General features: G+C 39.7%; 2 protein-coding genes across 5 annotated transcripts; both read right to left on the bottom strand.

Moving 5' to 3' along the window:
* Window positions 1-1,179: 1,179 nt before the first annotated feature.
* Window positions 1,180-13,247, bottom strand: TM4SF18 (transmembrane 4 L six family member 18). Of its 4 annotated transcripts, XR_012836844.1 has the most exons (7): window positions 10,982-11,293; window positions 9,383-9,472; window positions 8,521-8,663; window positions 6,812-6,992; window positions 5,427-5,519; window positions 1,907-2,007; window positions 1,190-1,310 (listed from the first exon to the last, which is right to left on the bottom strand). XR_012836844.1 is itself a non-coding variant. In XM_010307785.2 (5 exons), the coding sequence occupies exons 1-5, from the start codon at window positions 11,156-11,158 to the stop codon at window positions 5,505-5,507; spliced, it is 606 nt and encodes a 201-aa protein (XP_010306087.1). In that variant the 5' UTR covers window positions 11,159-11,333; the 3' UTR covers window positions 5,157-5,504. The 4 variants fall into 4 exon arrangements, 2 of the variants coding, with proteins under 2 accessions (XP_010306087.1, XP_075617922.1); XR_012836843.1 differs by lacking the exon at window positions 1,907-2,007 and having other exon boundaries at window positions 1,180-1,310; XM_010307785.2 differs by lacking the exons at window positions 1,190-1,310; window positions 1,907-2,007 and having other exon boundaries at window positions 5,157-5,519; window positions 10,982-11,333.
* Window positions 13,248-14,575: 1,328 nt separating this feature from the next.
* Window positions 14,576-19,532, bottom strand: TM4SF1 (transmembrane 4 L six family member 1). The gene is made up of 5 exons (XM_010307787.2): window positions 19,356-19,532; window positions 17,627-17,716; window positions 17,388-17,536; window positions 15,811-15,991; window positions 14,576-14,894 (listed from the first exon to the last, which is right to left on the bottom strand). Exons 1-5 carry the CDS (start codon window positions 19,530-19,532, stop codon window positions 14,880-14,882), a joined length of 612 nt encoding a protein of 203 aa, XP_010306089.1. The 3' UTR covers window positions 14,576-14,879.
* Between the last annotated feature and the right edge of the window lie 6,554 nt (window positions 19,533-26,086).

Genomic DNA, 26,086 nt, shown 5'->3' with positions numbered 1-26,086 from the left:
GACTAACTGACCGCAAGGCAGGCCCTGCAGTTGCAGACTGTCTGCGGCCTACCTCCCTGCCCGTGCTGAAGCAGCAGTCCCCCCCTGCGCAGCAATCGCTGAGCTGGGCCAACACAGATGGGGGAGGACGGAGCTCACCGCTGTCAGAGCAGAGCTTACACACGGAGGTACGTGTGGACAAGCTCTGCTAACCCACTGCACTTCCCCTGGAAATGTAATGGCATATACAACTAGAGATGAAACGGACTGGCTGTTCACGGATGGGGGGGGCAGGAATGTTTGCACCTCAATTCCAAGCGGTTTCAGTGCTGCCCAAATGGCAAGGAGGCTCAGAAATGCCACAAAATGGCCTCACTCTGTTATCTTCCTCCTAGTCTGTCACCAGACAGGATAAGCCACATTCTTCAATGATTAATAGCATGATAGATGTATAAAGACCCAGATAACCTTAACTGTTACCATTATCTAAATATACTACTCAGTGCAGCGGGCTATAATTTTACTTTATTCAAATTATGTAAACATTTTGTATTTGTTAGTCTCATTGAAAAATAAGAACAAAATTGGACCCTGAACATGGGATGTTTAAAAAACCCACCTAACTAAAGTCTGCAATTGCATTTTTTTTTCAAGCATACAGCCATTACATCATTTAAACATACAAAGCCACCTGTAAACTTGCAAATTTTAGACTTCTATTAAAAAATAAGATATCTTCAGTCACTTGGGAATTCTTTAAAAAAAAATCTCTTCTGCACTCTGAGCACTGACACAGTCACACTCATTCTAAATGACGTTTTTCTTGTATGGCAACTTAAAAATGTCTGTAATAACCACAATATTCTTTGATATTGTTTTCTTAATGGTCAGAAAAATTATGATTGTTTTGGATAGAAGACTAAGATTCAGAACATAACTAAAATAGACAGGTTTCCTCTAATTACATACAAACCTAAACTTTATTTACCAGGACTGTGCTATACAGAAAAATTACCAATTTTAATCACTATTAATATGAAAAATTTCAGGCACTGTCAGAATACTGAAGTTCATACTTTCACCTTTTGGAACCTTCTACATGTCTGCATTAAATGGAGGATTCTGCATCTGTCTGAATGCTTGTGTTCAAAGCCAAGTTTTCGAAATCTTTCCAAATCAATGATGAAACTCTGTAGTTTCCCAGGTTGGCGTCACACGCTCAAAATTATTTCTGTAGGGACTTTTTTTTTTTTCTTTGCTATGGATGAAGGTCAGTGGTTCAGTGGAAAGATCAGCTTGTACAGGTTGCATATGCCCCATCTGTAAATTAACTGAGGTAAAAAATGAGAAAATGTTTACCTCATCCTATATTACTTAAATGCAAAGTCATTCATTAATTCTCAGCTAAGACTCGTTCATGTGCATGTGGGCTATTTCGTTTATTTTTGTTCAAATTTCCATCAGACTGAGGAAGAGAAAAAAAATACGCAAGCAGTATCCTTGAAATCTCCACATTTATTTGAGGTTAAAAACATGAGCATTTCTTTGCCTTAGTCCCTTCATTCTAAATTACACTTCCTTCATTTGCAAAAGAACTGCATGTTGGTTTTATTTAAAGGTAAACCAAAAACTTCTGACAGGCAAGATTTTTCCATTACCACTTTTAATCCACCTCACCCAAACTTTAAGGTATTTGTATGCTTGAGCACATGCCTATTATCTTTCTCTTAAGGAACTCAAAAAACTGACAGACGTGACTGAAATTCCCAAGCCTGTATTATCATCTTCAGAGGGAGTTTGAAGAGCAGGAACCTCTCCCCGCTGGTAGACAGAGCCTAAAAAGACTGAGCACCTAATTTAATTGGTTCAGTTATCAATCTGCAGTTCGGTGTCATGAATATCCCCTTATTGTTTTAAATCATATTACCTCATTTCTCATACTGAGGATGCTGACATGCTATGACTGTTCTGAAAGTCCTCAAAATTGCATCGAAAATATAAAGCTGATGTTTTACTTCAAAAATTATCCTTGAGGGAAGAAATAACCAAACCAAACCACACCAAACTCAAAAATGGAATATTCTGACAAAAAAGTTTCAACAAAACTCCCAGTGAGATTGAATTGAAACCCCACAATTTTGTAATTCCCTAATCTGAATGAAGTGTTTATAGTCTGCTGCCCATGCTGCTGTTCTGACCTCTTGCAAATCTTGGCAGGTAAACACCTTTTAAAGTTCTGGGGAGCTTCATTTGTCCTCTGTCACCCTATTCTTTTTCAATGTAGGAAAAAACCTCCATCCAACATGTGAAGAATCAGCAATCAGGGAATTATACTTCAGTGAGACTCCCTTTTACCTAGATGAGGAATAATGTGTCCCAAAATGCAAAGGTGGATGGGGCTCCACGGTATTTTGCTGTAAATCTCTGCCCACAATTATTTGTGGTCAAACCCGAGTCTCTACAGCTATTTCCAGTTGCAGTGTTTTAAATGAATGACATTCCTGTTCCAGATACAGCACCATAATACTCTGGCAAAATGCATTGGCTACGCGGAACAAATAATGCTGGAACTCTCACTACTAGATTTCAGCACTAACTCCTCACTTACAGAAGTTTATAAACTCAAATCTGCAGCTTTCTTCCAGGTGTACCCGGGGTATTTTATGTGTGGATTTCAGCTGGCAGCACATGCACTTCAGGTTCAGGAACACTTCTTCAAAAAAGGGGTCCTCGTATGCCAGCATGTGAGCTTTGTCCTGGCTGTGTGGCCCACTTTGCTCTGCTGTTGTCAGGGGGAGGTCTATATTCTGCAGCTGGAGAGCCAGATGGTCACATAGCCTCAACCACCACCGTCAGAGTCACCAGTTACGTCTGGATTTCCAGTCAATTTCAAGTTAATATTTCTCACAGGAATCTTGGTTTTGCTACCAGACACAGGTCATAGCACCTCTTGCCAGAGACACCATATTTAGGATTGAACCAGGACTTAAATTGATTAGATGAAGTTTAACTTTGCTTTGCATCCAAAAGCCCTGTGTGAAACAAGTTGTTAAATTTGTCAATGCAACCCTCTGTTGGCCTTTAGTATTCTTACCACCAATTTCAAATTAATAAACGGCCCATTTAAAAGCTGAGCTGTCAAGTCACAGTTGAGTCTGGCTATGGCAATGGAGATGCCAATATCTGGATTATGGATAAAGAGGGCTGCAGAATCAAAACATCCAACAAGAACTAAATTACACATCTCTTTCTTTAAGCCACTAAAATAGGAGATACCAGCCTGTGGTACAATGAAAACGTAAATTCACAAGACACACTCACACACAAAAAAAAAAAGAAAAAAAAGACAGCCAAGCCTCGCCACTAATAATACTACTATGGAAAAAAATCTGTCAAACTAGATGCTGTCCCTTGCATCTCCTGTCTGCCAAGCTCAAAACTTTGCATGATCAGAGACAGAAGTTAGTGAAAAGTGGAAAGGACACATACAGGAGCAAAATAAAGGGTTAAGAGTTTCCAGGTGTAACTTTAAGGTATTTCATTGCTGTCATACAGCATAGCAAAATCTATCTCAGTAGACCCTGTTTGCCTAGAGATAAGCCTGTATTTTCCCCATGGCTGAGCTGGAGTCTGAATAGAATACCCTATGTTTGCTTTCCTCAGTGAAATGGCGCCATTCACTTTAGGAATATTTAGCAGTTCTAGGAGGTTTCTGTTTTTAATGTCTACCTCACCCATACTATTTTTCATCCAAATAACCAAAACCTTTTTTCAAATATTTCTAACGTTTTCAAAATAAACAGCTCTGTGATTTGCAGGCATGAAATCAGCAAGATTCTCCAAGACGTTTGGGAGGAGTATGGGTTGATCGTTAAGTTTTCTTTCTTTTCCTTCTGTCTGCAAACAATATCCATAAATCCATAAGAATGTGGGATTATCATTTAAGTAGATATACAATATGATGTATATTTAAGCCTAAGGAAAAACAAGTGTGCAGCTGCAAACAGTCCTCATTTTGTAATCACGCTTTTTTATCATGCATCTCTGAACATCCATGCCACCTTGAACCCTCTTCCAAAAGACTAGCCCCATTCTTAAACATCATTAATTTCTTTATTACTTCTTGCAACTTAATAGAAACGAAGAAATTAAAACTTAGATGCATTCTTCAAATCCTAGAGGAAGAAATCAGTTTTTCAAAACAATCTGATAAAGGAAGATCAAGGCAAAATCTTGATACTGTCTTGAAATGGAATTAAATTACTAATATAGTCTTTTTTTCCCCCCTAAATATCTTACCCACAGCTGCCACTTATTGTAAGGTTTGCAGTTCTAACAGTGTTTAACATTACACGTTGATATGGCTGAATCCCACTGGTTCTGCTGTAACATGGATACATGCATTACTCCAAGAGTCTGAAGTACATATTTTGCCTTCCTCTGGCTGTTCATTCTCTCAAAACCAGAGTGCTGAATACAGCCAAATGTTGCCCATGTAGCTGTAAATGAGCCATACATCCACTTTATTGTGATTCCCAGGATTTCCACTAGGAATGAAATAATAATTCTTTGAGAAATTAAAATTACTTTTTAGCTGCTAATTTAAACCAGGTTATTCTTTTTCATCTGATGATTTATGTCAAGAACCTTAGCCTTCCATTACAGTAAGGTCAGGGAATTTAGAAGAGCATTAAAAAATACCTATTAATACCCACCTAGCACCAGCTGGTCATAAGGTTCCCTGATATATTCCCTCAAGTCACACAATACTTGATTAAAAAAAAAAGTTTGCCTCTGAGTAAAAAATAAAATCTAGTGCAGCTATTAATGTGTACTAATTAGCATGGATGACTTCAGAGCTGTGTATCTAATCTCTCAATCAGGCCTGGATGCCTTTCTAAAAGCCTTACAGCAGGAAGACGTCACAGACTTTTTTCAGTAATTGCTTTGTGCAGTTAAGAACTTCCAGGACTGAATGAACAGGACAGGCTGCTGCCTTTCGTAACCATCATGTTCTGTCTGTAACTAAAATTTATTCATTTAGAAATCACGGCTTCATCCAGTGCACTAATTCTCAAGGGAACAACCTTTCCTGACACATTGGGCTTTGAATCAGGCCCTTTTGGAAAAACAAATATTCCTACGTTCTAAACAAAGAGAGAGGAGAATAAAAGCAGTTCTATAGCAGTTTTACAGCAGTTTATTAAAAAAAAAAAGGAGATTCCAATACAAAAGCAGTTCCATGGTATTCAAATCTCCCTATTGCCAGAACAAGCTGGAGGGTAAAAAAAATGAAGAGTCCTTGCCAGAGACAACCAGAGACATTAGAAAACAACTGTGAAAAATGTAGATGTCAAACAGATTAAATAACTTCATCCAAAATACAGACTTGAGACACAAAGTTTTAAGACAAGGGTTTCATTTGTCTGTGCATCACCCAAATCTACCATTGTAAATGTTGGAGAAGCCATTTCTCTCTTTTTCTGGAGGGCGGGGTAGAAGCAGTGAAGATTTCCTTGCAATTTTCACAGAATCCTGGCCTGCAAATAAAAAGGGAAGGAAGTGATTGTCCTTGTTTTTTCAACTCAAGTTAAGATGGAAGTTGTTCAACTGTTCAACATCCACATCCAATCTAAATCCGACACACCCTCAGGGCTCCAGAAGTGCCCCCGCTCTGTGCCCCGAGGCAAGCTGGCAGTATTGCCTCTCGCTTCACTGGAAGCTGGGCTCAGTCCCAGGCTGATGAGGCTCTTTCACTGGCAAGCAGAATGTTTTGAGAGAACTTGCCTCAGGCCTTGACCTTATGGTAGGTTGCTGTTACGGTAAATTGGTAAATTCCTACAAGAGGCACTTCCTTGCCCGCTTGCCCCAGGCCCTCGGCGGCACCTGCAGCTCCCCTGCCCTGGCAGACCTGCACTGGCCGGGAGGCTTCACGCTGCAGAGGCCCTGCCACCCCACCTGCTCTGCCCTCCCGACATTTCCCACTTACGTGACAGAACTAACCCTACTCTGTGTGTGTTTGTGCAGGTATACAAATATATATATGTGTGTGTGTGCATGTGGGTGCACATGCGTGCTTTGGGGGGCTGCTGCTTTTCTGATTAAAAATCTTTCTTGAACATGCTGTCATCACTGAGATTGTTGGTGACATAAAACCCCTGAGGGCTCCTTGATCCCAGTGCAGAGGGACAGGGAGGGGTAAGCATGTCTAATTTCACCCTACCTCCAAAGCTGGGGAAACTGAATGCCACATTAAACCACACCACTTCATACCAGCGTGCAGGTTAGCAGCATCAGTCATTTGAGCTCTGTGGTTCCAACTAATTCTTCTGCCCAAAGCAAAGCAGAGCTCTCTCAGTTATTGTTTCAATGACCTACTGAATACACAGTAAAAACTGATGCCTAGATCATGACTGTTACTTATTACCTCTTGCATCTTCTTCTGTTTGCAGTGAAACTCATGGATTGCTAAGAATGACTTTAAACCCAAACTATTCTATGACTCTATGAAATTGAATGCCAGAAGAAAGGTGCTCAGAAACCTCCGCTGACATAGGAATAATGGACTCAGCATCGGTGCTGAATTCCCAGCCACGTTCTTTTCTCCTCAATGCTAGCCTTAAAGGTCAGAGCAGTCACCAGTCCCTGTATACCACAAGGAATTAGTGGATGAATCAAACACAATAGATTTATTATCAGTACATATCGTCTGGTAATAAAAATACAGTAGCATAGCAAATGCATAAGCCCAAAGGGTAGGTCCTCAACTGAAATAAGTTGCTGAAGATAAACTGACTTGGAGATGCTGAAGAAATTACCTCAGATATTTTACCTGGACAAAAACAGAATAGGTCCCACAGAGAGTCCGTTTCAGCTCAGCAGCTACTTTGAGAGAACAGATGATCAACTGCAGTCCACTAAGCGCTATCAGAACAGAGAGTAAAATGATGTTCCACTCCACTATGTTAGCAGGTTCGGTGCACCGAGACCAAGCAGAGTAATCTGTGAGGTACCTATCAGAGAAACAGTAATGTGAATAAATTAAATGTGGTAGGTGAAATTCAACTTAAATACACATTTTTTTTTTACTTATAATATATAGAAAAACCATATCAGGCTTTATACGCTTCAAGTTTAGGAGCCAGACTTTAGTCTTTCATTACATCAGCATAACTCCTGCATAGGTTTGTCAACCTCAGCTGAGTAAAAAGACTTTATTTTCCTCAAATACATTTGCTTCATTAGTTTCCCTGTTAGACACTCAAGTGTTAGACACTGCCATTTTTTCAAATAGCAGAAGCCAAGTTTAAAATAGGAATTTTCCTTTTATTGATTTTATTTCAGCTTTAGGTTAAGTCCAGCTGACATCAGACCACGCAGAGAGCAGGAACACATGAACACCATCATTCTCACCAGTGCACACAGACTAAATGGCAGAGGTAAGTGTCACTGCATGCAATTTCCAGTTGTTCCAGAGCCATGCTTTGCATCCTTGAGGATCATACTGTGCACAACTGACACATGCCAGCTGTGCCCTTTTAACTGTGAGACGTTATAGCCTGCAGGTTAATTGCATGAACCTTTGTTAGACTCATTTCCTGAGTGTCAGTAACTTTTTTTTCTGAACAGTCATAACATAAATGCTTTGAGCCAAATCTGGAGTGCATTATTCAGCATTTGGCTCTTTATGTTGAACTCAAACTCTCATTTTTTTATTTCCAAATGGGATGGTAATGCTGGTGATACATAGCAGAGATTGCAGGATGTACTTCAGTGTTTTAAAATAAAGCTGACAAGTCAGAGAAAGCCATAGGAGCTATTCCTGTTGGATGCTGAAGGAACTTGTTTGTGATCCTCTGACAAATTTAATCTTTAGTGCATTCAAATACAGCTGGAAGAGCTTGACATTATATGACTTAAATATTTAAGTCTTATAAAACTTTGATCTTTTAAAGGGATGTAAAATCTTGTGAAAGCAGCCTCAGGTTACAGATCTGAATCAAATCTTTCATGCCTCTAGGAGGCTGGGCATGAAACACTACCTCGCTTAGGTGTTTTATGAAATACAGCAGCTGTATGCAAAAACTACCAGTGATCAAACCACACACTTCGTTGAGCTTTAGGAGTTAAAGAGAAATTTACTGAGTTATTACATATAAAAATGCCATCCATAATCTTTGAACAAAAAACTTGAGGAATTTGAGAGAATGTTCCGAGAAAGTAGCCATCTACACTCACTCTAATCTTATATTCTTTACTATACGTGATTGTGACCACCACCAGACAAAGGACACTTAGCTAGATGGACCTCCAGATCTGGTCAGTACAAAGATTCTTACATTTAATCTTTCCTTACATGGAGGCAAATACCTTTCTTTCAGGATTTTGGTGTTCATTCAAGAAGTTGAAAAACCTCACTCTCCAGTATCTTGTCTTGATTTCAAGAGACACTGCCATTTTGTGTAAAACTCTGAGAGAATTTTTCTGACTATTGTTTTGATGAACACTTTCTTCCAGAAGAGTTACACTGATGTTTCTTACCCTCCAGCAGTGTCTTTGAAGATATAATCCCATCCACCTGATGAATTGCAGAAGGGGCCTTGGATCAACCCCAAGGTAAAAATGATGCAACTGTATGCAGAGAAAGCAACTCCAAGCAGGGCTAGGACAATTGAAATAAAACTCTGAAGTAAAGAGAGAAAAATATTACTGTGTGGGGACAGTGTCCACAGCAAATAGTGTCATTCAGCCTGCCTAGCTACTTCCTTGGGGTTGAATTTCACATTTGATTGTCCCAATCTTCAATATTCAGAAAGAAAAATACCAGGCAAAGAATAGTAAGCATACACATGCAAAACAAAGATTAAGACAGAGTTTAAGGCAGTTTCACAACTCTCAGTTAAATATTGTTTTGGGGATTATTATTTTTTTAAAACCTGCATTTTTGCAAAATTTGCAAAAACCTGCATTTTTCCCGAAATACTAGAGGAACACAACCATGCATTAAACATGTTTACATCCCAGATATCGTATATTGAGTTGTTACTGGAAAAAATAACTTCTAAATAATACAAGCAAGGGGATGAAGCTATTAAGTTGGGGTTGAAACTCTCAGGCCTTCTATGCTCTTATTTACTTTAAAAGGATTTTTTGGTGGGGTTTTTTGCTGTTTATTTTTCTTATGCATCCTGCGTAAGAAAATTTTTCTTATGCATCCTGCTTATGCATCAGAAGGAAGGAGCTACACTTTCTGTGACCTCTCAACCCGCCTTAGAATCCTCCTCTGTGAAAGAAGCAGAAACAGAGCAGTGGAGAGGGCAGACGGATGTGCTGGAAGCATGGGAGCAGGAAGGCACTCAGAACAAATGCTAAAGAGATGTACAAAAATAGAACACAGACTCACCCTGTAGGTTTTGTTACAGCTCTCACTCTGGCAGCATCGATAGAACACGCTGCACTCCAGTGTTATTAGAATTATTGCCAACAGAAGGATCTATAAGGGGACATTATAACATCAGTGAAATTACTACAGATATTAAGCCAAAGTTTCCTTCACCTGTGGAGGGTAGGGACTGCATCTGTTATGCTCTGTTGAGATTTTAAAGCTGCTCAGTAGGAAAGCACCATTACTCAACGTGCACCATGGAACTGAACTGTTTTTATTAGGCTGTCACTGTACTGGCTTCTTGTACTTAAAAGACAAGAGTAAAGTGTCTCCTATCACAGCAAAGCATTACTAGCATGGACACGGCTACATCAGTGAAGCTGAAAGAATAATACCAAGCTCCCAAGAAAAAGAATCAATAGTAACGAAAGGAAAGATACTTTATTGATACAACCACATAGGTTCAACAGCTTCTTGCTGACAGTTACACAGATCAGGGTGTCACTTTCCTTACCAGCACAGTTATGCTGGAAGAATCCAGTAGTACAAGCTTTTGTTAAATTCACCTGAACTTTCATTTGTTTTCTCTGTCAAGTATCCATACTGTTGTTCTCAGACTATGGGTCACAGCACTATCCTCTCACATGCTGCTGCCCTGTTTCTAACAGGATAATATACACATTTTTAATAAATTTGTAATGATCCTAAGGCTAAATATGCTTCAAAATATGAATGTCACTGTTGCAGTTAACTTTTTCCCAAGTTTTCAGCTATGCTTTTCTGTCCAAATTCTCTGCCTGATAGTTTTTCCCTCCACTAGAAAAGGTTGGGTTTTTCTGCTTTAGGAAGAATACACAGTTTCAGAAAACTGTCTCATGCTTTAATAACTCTCACAGTTCAGCACCTTCATAAAAGCACCTTACTTATGCAGATGAGACTTTTTTAAATTGGTGTGCATGCACTTTCATAACATAACTGCTTTCTGTCCCTGAGGCTACAGTTCTTTATGAACATAGTGAACAGTATGAGCGGTGGGCAACTCTGTGTTAGTTTGTTACTGCAGATGAGCATATTACAAATGTAATGGAGAAAATCCTACTATGCCAATCACAGTGAGACAATCTTCTTTATTTAGCCTAACAACAGTGGCGCTTGATGCATTGTGAACCATATCCAGTCCTCTAAATACCGCGTACAGCTCTGAAAAGCATCTGAACAGTTATGAGAAGCCTTTTATGGTTTTGTTTCATTTTGTTTTGCTAAAAGAGCTCCAATTCAACCTCCATAGAGGATTAAATCAACATAGTACCTGCCTCCATAATACAAGCATAAATTATGCATAAACAAAAAGCCAGCAGGAAAAAAAAAAACCACAACCCTGCAAAGTCACTTACATGAAATTAAAAAGTATACATAGCATGTCATTCAGTATATTTACTTTTTTTCAGTTTGATTGAGTTTTTGTGCCTGCAGTGTTTTTGCGCCTGCAGTGTTTTTGCCAAAGCAATCCATATTCTCTTTAAAAGTGCAATTAGCACAATTACATTGCTGCCCAGTAACCCAATATTATTTGCAGTAGAATGTAATTCATTAAAAATCTATAGAATCAACACTTACCATCACACCTGAGAAACAGATCCCTTCAAAATACCACACGTAGTTGGGAAGCTGGTAACTGGCAGCATGTGAAGCTTTCCCATTAGGGAAGTATAATAGGATGTTAACAACAATACTCCAAAGTGCAAGAGGTATCAGCAGACAACTCAAACAGCTTCCACATGTCTCTAAAGCCATCTCTCAAGACCTTTAAAAGTTTTGCTCTTCTACGCTAACAAGAGAGTACAAGGTTTTAAATACGAAAAGTGTTTTGACCTCCTCAGTTTGATTCGGTCATTTCACATTCACAGGAACCAAGTGACTGAGGTATGATTCCAGAGATAGAGAAGTGCTTAACAGTTAGCAGAACAATAGATGAATATTGCTGTCTAAACTCATTGTCCCTTCTAAGCATGTGTCTTGAAGTAGCAGTTTCCCTTCTAAAAGATCCTCCTTTGTGATCTTCCAACTGAAATACATCTAGAAGTCAGACTCAGGAAGGAACTTCAAAAATCTCATTTCCTAGTGACTGCTTAGAAACACGCTCCTCCCGAGAACACGGATTACGATGCGGATATGCTGTGACACAAGGCAGATTGCTCAGTTTTACTGCAGCTCAAATTTTTTTCTACCTTACATGGGGAAGGGGGCTGCCAAATGATAAATATGTCTGGTCTCTGTACAGAAGGCCGCACGTTAACTCACAGTACCAGAGACTTAATACCAGAACTTGGCAGATACGGGCCCTAAGCGTGAACCAACCCTTGCTGCTAATGTGGAGCAGTCTCACAAAACCACCAAGCAGCATCTCAGCCACCTTGCAGAGGGTACAGAAGCCCAAATAACACTGGTTAGAAACTGCCATCCAGACTTACTGTCAAATTAATTACTCTTTTCTGCAGCATTATACAGCTCAATAGTTTTATGAATTAAATCCTGCTATTTCTCCAGTTGCTTTATTCTGTGCTTACCACTGAGCGTGCATAGCTACAGATATGACCTAAGTACACATGACTTCTTGTACAGGACAAAAGGTCTGGCTGTTTTTCAAAATGCCTGCTGTTTTGCACTGTGCAAAGCCAAAGCCAGACAGTTTCTCCATTTTTGTGTGTCGTCATTCCCTAAGCAATTAAACATCCATCCCAGTAACACAGAGACAGAGCTGTTTGCTCACAGCACAACCCAAGCCTTCTTTCCATGTCCCTGTGAGTCATCAGAAAAGTAACTCAAGAATGAGCTTAGGGTTTACTCAATGGGAAAGTCACAGTCAGAGAATAAAAAAAATTGGGGCTCTACCAAAAGTGAGAAGGCCGATTTTAGAAGCAATTATGTCATGGCATATTTTCCTTCTGTTTCCTCATGAGCTGTTTTAGGCTCTGCACACAGAAGGCTTCTCTCATAAAAGCTGTTTAGGTTGCATGTTGTAACTAATTCCTTCCTATTGCTTTGAATGAGATCACCCAAGGAAATGGGCATGGTGGTACTCATGCAATCACACCATTTTTCTACCCGTTCTCTGCTGTGACTCACTTGTTTCCCTCTCCCCTTCTTTTCCTAGGAGGTTTCATTTTTGAGTCCTCAGACTTTACCCTGAGGATCTTCCCATATTTCCTGTTTTACTCCCTAATCACTACAGACAGTTTTTTCAGGCCTCCCTCCAATCGAAATTAGTGGCAAACCTCCCTTTGCAGGCACACAGGCAGGGACAGAACTCCTGTCATCAACGCTGCGCCTTACAGATCAAAGAAAACAGCTGAAAGGCATGCACATCACATCCCCAGGACTGAAGTTTTTACAAAACTCAGAGATCATGAAATAGGCTGAAATCCTTTTTTTCTAAAAGCAAAGGCCAAAATTACTAGCAAGCAGCTTAGTTTATAATCAGATTTGCTGCAACTTCCTATAGTAATCTGTTCTAATTAGAAGAAACTTACTTGGAAAATGACACCTGAAGCAGCATTCATTCTGCAGTGTAGCAGTCTGCATGCCTTATTTTGTATTTAAATTTAGCTCTGCAAATACCAAATCAAGGTGTGGTTTTTTTGGCTGGCACACTGTACTGCTAGAACAGAAAGCACTCATTTTATACTAAGTATTAAGCAAACCTGGCAACCAGTTTCTCAAATATCTTACCAAGTGTTGCAAGAACTGTTTTCCTGTTGCTGTCAATATCCATGAGCTGGATGCTGGGCCCATTACCGAAAAGCCATGTTTACTCTGGATGAGTGACTTCTCTGCCAACTGAAATGAATTTAACCTAAAACAACCGCTTCCCTACAGTGTAACTGATAAAACTCCCAAAACACAGTCTTATGCATCAGGCAACAAAGGAATTTAACTGATCTTTTTGTAAGTGACAACATGAACAGCAAGTAGTAAAGCTGTGCATTAGTGCTATATGGATCTGAGCTAAAGTTTTAATTCTAAACTCTAGCCTAATCATTCTGTCCATTGGAATTTCTAAAATTGTTTCAGTTCTTTAATTAGTTGTGCGTACCAGAAAGACAAATAGCAGTTATGCAAACATAAAGGCAAAAATCTGTAAAAGTTGCATGGGAATTATACCCTATTCCTTTGAGATTTACGTGTATGAATACATGGTATTGCAAAAAGCAGATATCCTGAGATTCTAAACACAAACTTTTCCCATCTGTGAGTTCTTTTGTTGTTGTGGATGGGTGTATGCAATTTCATTTTCATCAGTAGCATACTGACCTTGCAAGCAATGCTGTTGGCAGCATATAATTCATTTACTCTACCTTGTGATAAAACATGCACTGTAATATGCTACAAACCACACTTCAGAGGTTCTTGCACCAGATCTTGGAATATTGCCTCCAGGCTCCTTACTGGGGAAGTCAAATATTTCAGATTAATCTATCACTGGTGACCTGCATTTGCACTGTATTTTCTGAACACTGCTATGCGTGGGGGTCTGCTGAGTGAGGTAAAAAATAGGATCCAGACCTCATTTTGTTTTGTCTAAAGACTCTGACTAAGCAGTCAGGAGGTAAGCCCCCCTTGGGAGAGCAGCAGAAGGGACACAGAGCTGTGGCTCAACTGTTCAACTGCGTGGGGACCTCCCTCCAGTCCTTGGAACGACCATCAGCAATGAACTGCTAGCCCAGGCTCAGGACTAAGGCTCCACATATGCAGTCGTGTCTGTCACAGAGCTGTCGCTGAACTCTCATATCCTTGTTGATGCACAATTGCCCGGCTCAGCTAAATAATCTAAACCAAACAGTGAAGCAGTTGCCACTCTGACAGAGCCTGCTGGAGAGGAAAGGAAAAGTAGGTTATAACCTGACTGTTTTATATCCACATTCTCATGCCTCTGCTGTCCTTTACTCTAAGACAAGGAAAGCAGTGCTTCAGCATGGGCAGGAAAAGAATGACTGACACCTGCTGGGTATTTTTATTAAAAATCTTTATTTGTGAAACATAGGAGAAGTTCAGAAAAATTCTGAAAAGGTGAAGTGCATGTATCTGCCCTCAATCATCCACATTTTACTACTGCTTTGTTTTTGCTCCAGCTGGCCAAACTAGATTGGATTTGTGTTCATTCCAACATCAGAATGAAAGTGCAACTTTACTGGGAAAGCAGCATGAAGTACAGAGCTGTTGTGTCAATAGAAAGAAAAAAGTTATCTTTAGTGTTCAGGCAGTTGCCCATTCTAAGATGAATCAAACCAAAGAAATTCAGGATACATTTTGCCTTTAGATCAGGCAGGTTAGTTGAAAACCTGCATGTGACTCCAACAACAAAGGCTGGCCCCAAGTCAGTTAAATTGATAATAGCACAGTTTGACAACAATGTGCATTTTTAGTATGCATGGAACATTGAAAAAACCCAACAAACCAAACACAGAATACTCAATACACCATACACATGTACCGACATCAATGCATTGTCAGGTTTCTAGCAAGCGTATGTCTGTGGGGGGAACAAAAAGAAACAAAACACATATTAGGGAGAAGAATGCTAATATTGTATCCAACTATAAGTGCTAAATTAATCTGATCACATTTAGATTTATACTGCAGTTACAGCATGGAAGACAGGAGTGAGAAGACAGTAATAGCTTTGAAAGAGCCCCAACATTCAACTATGTCAATGAAACACATTCTTAGCCATAATGTGTGTGATATTATTTATACCTGGTTTATACCTTAAGCCATTGCAATTCCAACACTACCACCTCAATGCTGATTTTAACATGCTCAAGCTGTTTAACAAGACTCTAAAGAAATTTGGAGGAAATTCCTCTTCCTCACTGAAACCCCCCCACACCTTTAAAAAACCTTTCAGCTCTGTCTGCAGGTTTTGTTACCTATGTGCAATTTAATTCCTTCTCTTATCCCACTTTTACTATGCAAGGCCAGGATGCTGCAGTTTTCATTACATACAGCATGTTCTCAGTAGCCTTTCAGCTGCTGTGAGCAAAAATACAAGGCTAAAGCAACATACTGAGAACAGCCTGCCACCAAACTGCACCACACTATGAAACAATGGTTTAGGCTATGGCAAAGACCACCACCAAAAGATCTGTATTTCAGTTATATCACCTATATAGTGCTGATGACCACACGTGCCATAGCAGGGGAAAAAAGCCTTCCAGCTCCTATGCAGACTAACTTCACTGAGACAGCTGAGGAATCAGCTGAAAGCATGTGGTCAAAGACTATGATAAAATGCTGAACACAACAGGGCTATAAAAAGAAGTTGTATGCTGAATTGTTGCTTAAGAATACCAGTAAAATAGCTGCTGAGTAAGACGCCACAATAGCATCAGTAACAATAGTGTTTCATGTTCATCTGAAAAGCATGGTTATAACTTCAAATGGCTTACCTCTTCATGACTGCAGCACAACCCACATAGTCCTCCAAGAATGCCATTGATTATCTGTATGAAGCACAGAATGAACTCTATTCCTCCCAGGACAAGGAGGATGGAAAAGAGGGTGGTGTTCCACTGCACAATGTTTTGAGGTTCTTGACATTGAGACCACTTGTTATACTCAAACAAGTACCTGTACACAGCAAGTAAAAGCATATTAACATTGTGACAGAGTGGGATGCTTACCATACACTAGAAACAGATTACATCTAGTCTGTAAATGCATTGAGGATAACAACTTTTAAGTGGGAATAGAAAAGGCAATGGTTTATTCCATGCAAGGTTTGCTCTGTTTAAGAATGTGTTGAACTATTGACCATACATTTTTGTTAAGTCTTAATTTCTTTAAAAAAAAATACCTAAACTATAAATTCAAAACCTTCTGTTACTGATTAAAGCAAGACACAAGCTCAAGAAAGCTGAAAGAGCAAAGCTATTTCTCAAAAGAACCATGGAGCCTTTCAGAACTGGGCCTTTATTCTAAAGACAGCAATTACTGATCTGAAGCCAACGGGTCACTTCCTCACTTGTGCTGCTGTCTTTGGGCCCTCACTTGCCCGCTCTGGAAGAACCTAACACAGAACAAATTTAGAGGGGTACTGCAGTATTCCAGCTGCTACTCCTCACCCACATCGCCAGAACATCAGCACTGATGACCCTTCAGCAAGGGCTTAACTCAGTTCTTCTATATTCAGTCATAGTCTGGGGGGGGAGGGGGGGAGAGGGGGAGGAATGCCCCCCCTTGGGAGACATGCAACTGAAATGTAAAATTCAAACTCTTTGCTGCAAAGGATCTTTATGTGGCTTCTTAGTACTCAAACTGTCTCTAGTCTGGCATCAGCCGTAAACTGTTACTAGAAACAGCATCAAGGTTGCCAACCATTCAGACACTGTAAAAGCATGTCATGAGTCAAAACAAAACCTCTTCCAACCTACAGGATTTGTGGGGATTAATGGGGAATAGCATACCACTCAGCTACACAGGCTTGGTTTGCTGGAGAACCCTAATTAAGGATAATTAAGAGCTTCTGGCCCTCCCTGCCCTATAGCATACAAAGATTCTTTATAAACCCTTTCTAGTTTCATCGCCACTAATGAAGGTATTATGCCAGTTTACACTGACACAAAGCAACTTCAGAAGCAAGCCTCACAAAACAGATTCTTAACAAATGATAAGACAAATTTCTAACCACCACTATTCATAGCTTGTAAATCCCTCAAAGTTCTAAAACTTTATGTTAGAGATGTTCATGGACATGGACAGTATGTGGTATACAGATATTATTACCAACATATATATATTTATATGTTCAGATTCCTTTTTGTAAGACAGAAGATTTATATTGCTTTGGTTTTAAACTATAGCAGCATGGGTAACTGATGCCATCTGTTTAGCTTTTCATGAGTGAAAAGCATAAACTTATGAACAGATCTTGCTATATGGTTACCGGATATTGCTGAAAGGTGCTGGAATAAAGACCATGTGTCCATGGGGGAAGACATAACACCCTCATGAACAGACAACTTACCCTCCAGAGGATTCAGTGAAAGGATAGATCCAGTTTCTTTCTAGGTGAGTAAAACAATATGGTCCGTGAGACAAGCCCAATGCTGAAATGATTACACAGTATCCAGAACCAAGGATCCCAACAAAGGCTGCCAGAACTGAGGACAGCATCTGCACAGCAAACATAGACATGAACTTTCAAACACAGCCATCACCTTGTCTTTGGGATTACCTGGGACCGGAGCGTAAAGGCTCACTTACCGCACAGCTTTTCCCACAGTCCTCATGGCCAAAGCACCCACAGCAGTCATCATTGTGAAGCCCAATGAACACTGCAGCTGGAATGAGTACCTAGGTATGGAGAAAACAAACCACACTGTTCTGTTTTGTTGCACAGACAGGGCAGACAAAACACAGTCCTCACATTACATTAATTTATATTGCTTCTTGGCAGGGGAGTGGGGGGCAGCCTGTATAGATTATTCAGTGCACGTAAGTGCATAAAGAGCCAGTCAGTAAAGAGCCTGCTGTGATATTGCACAATTTAAAATACTACAACTTTAAAAGGTTTTGTTCACATTAAAGGCTGTATCCTGCAAATAAAATGCTTTGCAAAAAAATGCATTCACTTTCTCCCAAATGAGGACTACAAGATAAGTGTCTCAATTATCTTGTTAAAAAAAACCCAAACAACTACTACCAACCATAGTTACTGTGCGACAAACCAGTCTGAGTAGAGTAGAAAGTCTAGGGATATTTTGCCCAATTCAGGCAAACATCTCATTACAGACATGCAGCTTTTTCTAGGTTTTCACAACCAGATTCCAGTGACAGAAATGCAAAGTAACAAAGCAGAAGCTATCTGTAAGAAATATAAATCATCCATACCAGAGCTTTTAGCATAAAAGCAAGAAAGAGCAGAGTTGATTAAAAAGAGCATCCTCCCCACCAGCACTAACAGGACTTGATAATAGTTTGCACTTATAAAGACTCTACACTCAGGAGTACCTCAGAAAACCATAAAGAGCAAAATGTTATCTGCAAACTGCGCAGATTTACTTAACAAAACACTAAAATAAAAACTATTCAGTTGAACACCCACATACTTGTCAACCTTTACTCAAACCTATTGCTGATCCCTAATCCTGCAGGTCCAGAAGAGGTTGTACAAGTGTGTTCCAGGAACAGTTCCATCGATTTCACTTGTATTATTCTGTGTGTAATGTCCAGTCTTTGCAAATCCCAGTCTAGGTTCCAATGGGGCTGTAACATAGCTGTAAGCACGTCTCAAGATAGAGGGCCTTATCGTGCAATCATTTTCAACCTGTGATTTGCAGACACTTTTGAGATCTGTAGTCTATTTCTAAGAGGACTTTTAAAAGCAAATGAAAAAGGAAGCCCGGAGTCAGGGAACTTAATTATGTTACCATATGGTTGACAAAATTGAAAAGGTAGAAAATAATAGCTTCAGATTAACAATGTCTTACAATGAACACACTCAATTCTTCATCCTTTGCTGTTACTCAAATGCAAAGCTTTGATAACTGCCACTCGATTCCTCTGAATAAAGAACTAAGGCAGAGAAGTAACTGCCAACATCTCAGATAGTAGAAATTAAGGAATTGTAACTAAATTATAATTATCTAGGGACATTTAAAAGGGGAATAGTTCAATAATATAACAAAAATGTATGATTTAACCCTTTACACAAACTGTGACCTGCTGAGAGGCTTGGTTCCTGTTTTGCATTTGAATTCTGTGACCTAGAACCTATGATTTTCTCAGCTTTAAAGTGACATAATATTACAGATAAGATAACAAATAATAACTAATGATACCTATGGGTAATACGGCTAATTTCTTTTGATACAATTCCAGAGATTCCTGCTGACAAGATATTTGACCAATAAATTAATGTAACTGGTAAAGAAACAATAATACCAAGTAGCTCCAAAATAAACTTGAAAGAAAACACTAGCTCATTACTTACCAAAAGGCCTCCACCTAGAATGCCATGAAGGCACTCCACATATTTGCCGAGATGATGCTCTGAAGCAAATCTTGTTTCACCATTCGGAAAATAAAGTAAAATGTTGGCCACGATGCTGAGCAAGGCAAGGATGAGCAACTTATAACCAATACATCTAGCACACCTTCCAAAACACATCTCCTCAGCTTTACAAATCCTTCTGTCACTAGTCCAATCCAACCTATCTCATACCTGTCCACATCTAAAAGAAGATCCACCTCTATTCTCACCTCCTTAAATACTCAGAGGTTACCTACCTACCTGGATGACGTTTACACCTCTTCATAAGTACCATTCCCAATTGCAGTGAGGGAAGAGGGATGGCAGAATGCCACCACCCTTTTTAAATGCAATAATTGTTGTCAAACCAGATGCAATCAAGGAAATATTGAATAATAGCTAATTTCACTCTAATATATGATGCTTGGAATGATCACCAGTGAACATGATTAAACATGAACACTTAAACCACAACACAAGTTCTGTTAGGAACTGAAGGAAAAAGATTTTGTTTTTGTTAGAAGCTGCTTTGACTTTTAGGTTTATAGACTGATTCAGAACAACCTGAAGCCAGGGAAAGGCTCAGATGACTTCATCAGTATTGAGTCAGAGTTTTGGGTATAAATAGAATAAGGTCTACAGCAATGAGGAGTATGTAGAGCAACATCTCACTTTGCTATCCTGTTGATGGAATAAGAGTGGACCTCATCGGAAGGTTGGAAAACAAATAAAATGGACAGGTAGGCTTCTAAGGAATGTCCTTGTTCTTGCCATTGTAAGACAAGCTGAATTTAGATTAACAGCCATTTGTTAAAGCTAAACCAAACAAACACTGGTGAAAAATAGTGTGTCAAGAGGACCATAAAATACAGTCCTTGCACTGAAATTTCATGTATAGAAACATAAAAAAAACCCCAGAGATAAATATATTGTATCAGGTTTTCCCAAACTGTTACATGTACCAGTAAAATTAATTTGTATAGTAAATGGAGATATAAAGTGACGTGGAAAAATTAAGATCTAGCCTTCTCTCTTTTCCCTCATGCAAATGTTGCTCAAATAGCTAAAAGCTTCCTTCTTCACATACATATTGCTCAGCACAGACTCATGAGCTGTCATGCTTGCTCCTATCACAGGAGGGGAGATAACTAAGACATGCACAGGCCCGGACTAGGTTTGGGAGGTGCTGCTGCCACCGTCATCACAATACAATCTAATTTTCATTGCAAAACCAGTATCTAGACAGAGTTTGGGATTGTACAGAATATTAGGAGACTGTAGTGAGACTTCTTCAATTATTTAGGGTGAAAAATACTAATTCAGGTTTTTTGGTTTGTGTGCATGTATATTTTTTTAACAGCTAAATAACACTGTAAACAGAAGTCCAGATCAAATCCATGGTATTCTTGCAAATGATGCGAGCAACACTTCAGCTGAGAGAGTGAGCACATGCAAAAACCAAAGGGGGGTGAGGGGAAGAGAGCAGTCTTGTGCAGATGTAGTTTTGTGATGTAACTTCTCCGGGTATTGTAGCTGTTGACCTTGGAGACTTCCTTCATTATGACAAATATCCTCCAATTGTAGAAACATAGGCTTACCATTATTGTGCACTTCACCTCTGATGACTAAACCAAGCATAAACATCATCCTGCAAATTTCCTCTGCAGGAGGAGACGGCTACTCAACTGAAAACTCCCTTTATTGTGTTATGCTAAAAAACCCAAACCACTCCCCCCCAAAAAATACCACCCAACACCCTCCCTTCCCACAACCACCACACCATACATATGGCCACTGGGAAGCAGATTTAAAATCTGGTCTATTTGTAACCTGTATAATTGTTCTCCAAACACTTGATCTGAAATAAAATTTCACATAATCAAAAACTTCCTACATTTAAAATAAATTCTGTACATTATCAGTCACATGGGGCATTGCACAGGCATTGCAGTCTGCAGTTACTAACACACATGCCCCCCCCCCCCAAGAATATAATAGTAGTTCAGATCACTCTCCTATATAATCACATGGATTACAAAAGTCTTGAGCTTATTTATTCCTCATGCCTGTTTGCTTCATAAATTCTAATTTTACTGCTTGGCAAAGTGAGCAGTGGTGGATTTTTGGAACGCATCGTGGGCAATGATGAAACCGACCCCCACGTGAGCAGTAGCCAAACACAAGCTTCTCATCAACCTGAGGAACAGCAGGGCCCAAACTGCAGCTTGTGACGTGCTCTAGCACCATGAAATGGCAGAGTTCACACTAGTGTAAACAAAACCAGAATCAGGTTTTGAGCCTTTTATACAAGAACCCCAGTGTTTGCACTTAAAGAGGTAAGATAATTGCTTACTCGCTCACAGGTGCTTCCCCACAGCCCATGGGAAGCTCTGCTGTTTCTCTCTCACAGGACTATTCCTGAAGCTCTGATGCCTGTGGTGGACAAAGAACACATATTAAAAAGCAATCAATCACCCAGTGTTATTAGAGACAATAAAAGTCTAATTCTAGGCTACAGCCTAACTTTAGACTGTACGTCTAGTCCTCAGCTCTGGCTGAGAAGCACCTACTGCACGTGGTACAGGAGGACAAGACAATCAAAGGCGCAGTGAAGCAATTTCGATAGCACACTCTAAAGTCCAGCAGGTAGGACCATGGTGAAAGACTTCCATAACCTCTCCTGGCAGAAGGGGGCTGGTTTATAAACAATTGCAGCAATTGGCTTGTACTCCCAAATCATCAGTTCTGCAGGATAAAGTCTGTCAGCAGAGCAGTGCTACATGGAGCAGGACACTGACCTTTCATGCCAGAGAAGTGGCTAAAATTAGGTGCTTTGTCCAGTTACTGAGGTATCTAATACAAGCCTAATTTCACATGGGGTGCAAGGATGCACCCCCTATATAAAACAAAGACCCCCCACCTCAACAGTTATTGTTGCTTTTGTTCTTCTATCACAGCAGGAGGCCAGAAGCCTGCTTCCTTCACAAAATCAAGATGTTAGAAAGAGACTAGTATTTCATGATTCCAAAAAGCGGAAGATCTCATAACTAGAAGAAGTCTCTACATTCAAGCTCTGAAAAGTTGAGCATTCGTCAGCTTTCTGTACATGCTCCTCAACCAGCATGACAGGAGTAACAAAAATTACTTTCTCCAGATGAGTGGTGTATTGAAAACCCTTGCTATATTTTTGGACAAGTCCTAAGCTTACCTATTGTAAAGAGGAGAACTTTATCAAAGGCCAAAGTTACCACACCTTGCAAAGTTACCCAATACTTGCAGAGAGGGAACCAAAAAACCACAAAGCTACAGAATTTTATCAAGAAAGAGAAAAACATGAAGTATCACATTTCTCCTACAAAAGCAAATTACTTCAACTACAAACACATCTAGCACCTCTGCCCTAAGCCAGATTCCCAAAGTGGTTCATCATAATCAACGGAAGAAACTAAGTTCCAATGGCAAAAAAAAAAAGCGCCACACAAAAAAAGGAGATCTCTGGACTCCACTAATATATTTTAATGCCCACAGTAATCCTGGAAACACCCACATCCTTATATTAAAAAGGAAATCAAAGGGGCCGGGGGGAAAGGATATCTTCAAAATAAACACAGAAGTGGTCAGACAGACCCACACCCATCACATCAGTATCAGCATGCTATCAAGGACAGGGTCATGCAGACTAGACTCAGTTTCCCTGACTGGCCGCTGGGCATGCTACCATATTTGAACTTGTTGTACGTGTAAGGATCCTGTACTCTGAGGATGCCACAGAACCCTCTTTCCTTAGCTCTCTGGCACAGAGTCAGGGCAGTCTGGCTACTATCCCCTTCATGGAAATGAGATTTTTATAGATCAGCTATCCCAAATCCCCAATGTTAATCTTGCTAATCCTGCCTAAACTGAACATTGCTTTTTTTTACTATTTTATCACCTAAAAAGGTTCTCATTCCTTATAACCAAAGGATAAAACACTTGCAATATATGTTTCTGCCATCAGTGTTTCTGAACAAATATAAACAAACTCCTGATTTAAAGATGCCAGAAAGATGGAAAGAAAGATGTTGCTCTACTGAAAAGCATAACATGTTTCTTCCCAATAGTTTCTTCTAATGCTCCAAATGGTCAGTCCTACTGCTTTACCCTGCCTTATAGCCACCCCTAGATATAGTTTGCTAAAAGACACAATAGTGATCAAGACACAGCTGAAACAGATACATGACAAATGTCTTCCAAGTACCTTGAAAAGAATCTAAAGAAAAGAGCCAAAAAGTCTTGAAGAAAATAAGAATTTTTTACATTATAAAAACTGTTCAGATGTGAATCAACTGGGCTTTACTAATATCATTGACATTTGGGCACCCCATGCTACAACTTCTACCAGAGATTTTTCTCATTATAACTTTTCTTGCAAAACTTCTGGTCCCACCCACAATCAGCAAAAGGTTAATGGGAGGGAAGTACCTCTTGTGGAAGCACGGGCAGGGTGTGGTAACTGCATGACATCTATAGGTGAGACATGGCCTTGGAAATAATAGCATGGGCTGCACGGATGCATTTGGAAAGACTAGGCAACACAATGCATGTGTATCAACACAGGTTATGAACTCACACTTGTATTCCCTTATAAGCTATTCTCATTTGTTCCTCTCTTACTGTTTAGTAGGTTACTGCTCACAGGGGAAAACACTAGTTCAGACAACTGCTGGGAATGTATGATGAATATGCAGTTACCTGTTAGCTAAACTAAGGGAAGCCTCTTGGCCAGCTGTTCAGACAGAGCTCCCAGTGACCTTAGGAACACCGACGACTTCCTTTTAATCAAATGGAGAAACACCTGTCCATGCTGCCATCCATTTCTGAATGTCCAAGTGATGCATTTCTCATGTTTTCCAGCCATCATCCACAAAACCACTATGCTGTAGCTGTAATTTTCCTCAGGCCACCTCACAAGCACATGTCAATCAGCAAGCTCCACCTAGACAGTCACAAGAGGAAACTGCTCCCCTGAAGTCCTTGGTGTCCATGGTCTCCTGGCCATAGCCAGAAGAAAGTTTCCAGATTACCTTTATTAATTACATGACAGCTCTTTGGATGAGCTAATGAGCTATTTCTGAGGAGGAGCAACCACCTGTTGCCATGAGACATATCACTGAACATAAAAGCAATCACTCCTGACATAGCTATAACACACATGCATATGCTCACTTGCAATCTCTGCCATCACTTTGGGACAGAAAACTGATCTGAACCATAGAAGTCAGACTGAAGCGAGCGCTCACACTTTTATGCAACACTACACATTGGCACATACGGAGAAGATTTAATTTATTAGTAATAATACTGACCTACGGAGGAGTCAGCAATGAGGCAACAAAAGTAGTTTTGACACTTAACCGACCAGCTTGAAGATTCAAAAGCTTACAATCAGGGCAGAGCTACCATTAAATAAGTGTATAGAAATTCATCTCTCTAAAGAGCCCATAAACCTTACTTAAGAACAACTATTACTGACCCTAAACTTGCAATGCTACTGTAATGTCATTCCACGATCAAATAAACCACTTCAAAAAACCTGTTTTCTGGCGACATATAAAACCCATGATGTAGCCTGCATTCATTACTTCTTGCAGCAATCTTATTGTGATAAAAGTAGGACATAAGACAAATTCTATTTCTATTTCTGCCACAGCCTGTGAGTGAAGCCTTGGCCATGCAAAATGGCTGACAAATGTTCGATTCCCTTGGACTGTGGTATTTACACACAGGTTTCTATTCTATATTTCTAGTCTATCCCTAAAATCATGACATTCTTGCAAAAGTTAAACAAGCATGAAGCATTGTCACCACTACTACAAGCATACTCTGTTCTATGCTGTGTGTATGTAATGGCTGTAGGAATCAGAAAATTTGGATTACCTTAGCATACATATCTCTGCATAGGACATCACGAACAGTCTTCAGGCTTGAAGTGCGCCACTTTTGTGACTCCCCTCCCCTGTGGCAATGTGCATAAACCAGACACCCAGTAAAAGATATCCAATTCTGACACTTCAGAGAACATGGAACAAAAAATATGATTATGTCTTTGGCTCTTGTGGTGAAAAGTCAATCATTAAGCATCTCTGTGTTTCTCATATAGTGAGAAACTATAGTTTCTCACTATATGAGAAACATATAGTGAGATCCTGTGAGTAGTTTTCTACTTACCGAAAAAACTTAGCAAAAAAAGATTACCTCTACCATACCACATATATTACACCTGTAGGCTCAAAAAAAAGCAAAAAAAAAAGCAACAAATTTCATTGCTCGTTTTGTTTCATTAGCATATGCTTCATGCACTGTTCATGCAGTCTTGTCTCTGGAATTAGCCTTTAGTAAATTCATGCCAGTTAAACTTGTAAAATTATTCTTGCCAAATGATCCCACAGGTGCTTGGCTAGGAGCAGTCTACGTATTGATTCCATAGCAGTAAAGTGTGAAATTTGGTGTTTAAAATTAACATATCTTTCATGTTATCATGACTGATATTGTGGCATGCTGTATTTGCTTACAAATCTTTCAGCATCAGTAGTAATTGGATCACATACCTCACAATTGGAAGAGAAAAATCAGACATGACCACAAGACTCTTGAAAGATTATTTCCTAAACTGTACTCCCACCCCTCTATCAACCTTTGCTATCATCATTTAA

This window comes from Balearica regulorum, chromosome 9, assembly GCF_011004875.1.
Source record: "Balearica regulorum gibbericeps isolate bBalReg1 chromosome 9, bBalReg1.pri, whole genome shotgun sequence".
Classification (NCBI taxonomy): Eukaryota; Metazoa; Chordata; class Aves; order Gruiformes; family Gruidae; genus Balearica; species Balearica regulorum.
Note: the sequence above shows the minus strand (reverse complement) of the source record. Positions and strands in the feature narration are given on the sequence as shown.

Excerpts from the sequence above, each read along its gene's own strand:
- TM4SF1 (XM_010307787.2), bottom strand. The coding sequence starts at position 19,532 with ATGTGTTTTGGAAGGTGTGCTAGATGTATTGGTTATAAGTTGCTCATC. Across the intron at positions 17,537-17,626 it reads ACTGTGGGAAAAGCTGTGCG|ATGCTGTCCTCAGTTCTGGC; the intron begins GTAAGTGAGCCT and ends TTTGCTGTGCAG. Across the intron at positions 15,992-17,387 it reads TTCACTGAATCCTCTGGAGG|GTACTTGTTTGAGTATAACA; the intron begins GTAAGTTGTCTG and ends TGCTGTGTACAG.
- TM4SF18 (XM_010307785.2), bottom strand. The coding sequence starts at position 11,158 with ATGGCTTTAGAGACATGTGGAAGCTGTTTGAGTTGTCTGCTGATACCT. Across the intron at positions 9,473-10,981 it reads TCTGTTTCTCAGGTGTGATG|ATCCTTCTGTTGGCAATAAT; the intron begins GTAAGTGTTGAT and ends GTCCCCTTATAG. Across the intron at positions 6,993-8,520 it reads TTCAAAGACACTGCTGGAGG|GTACCTCACAGATTACTCTG; the intron begins GTAAGAAACATC and ends TTTCTCTGATAG.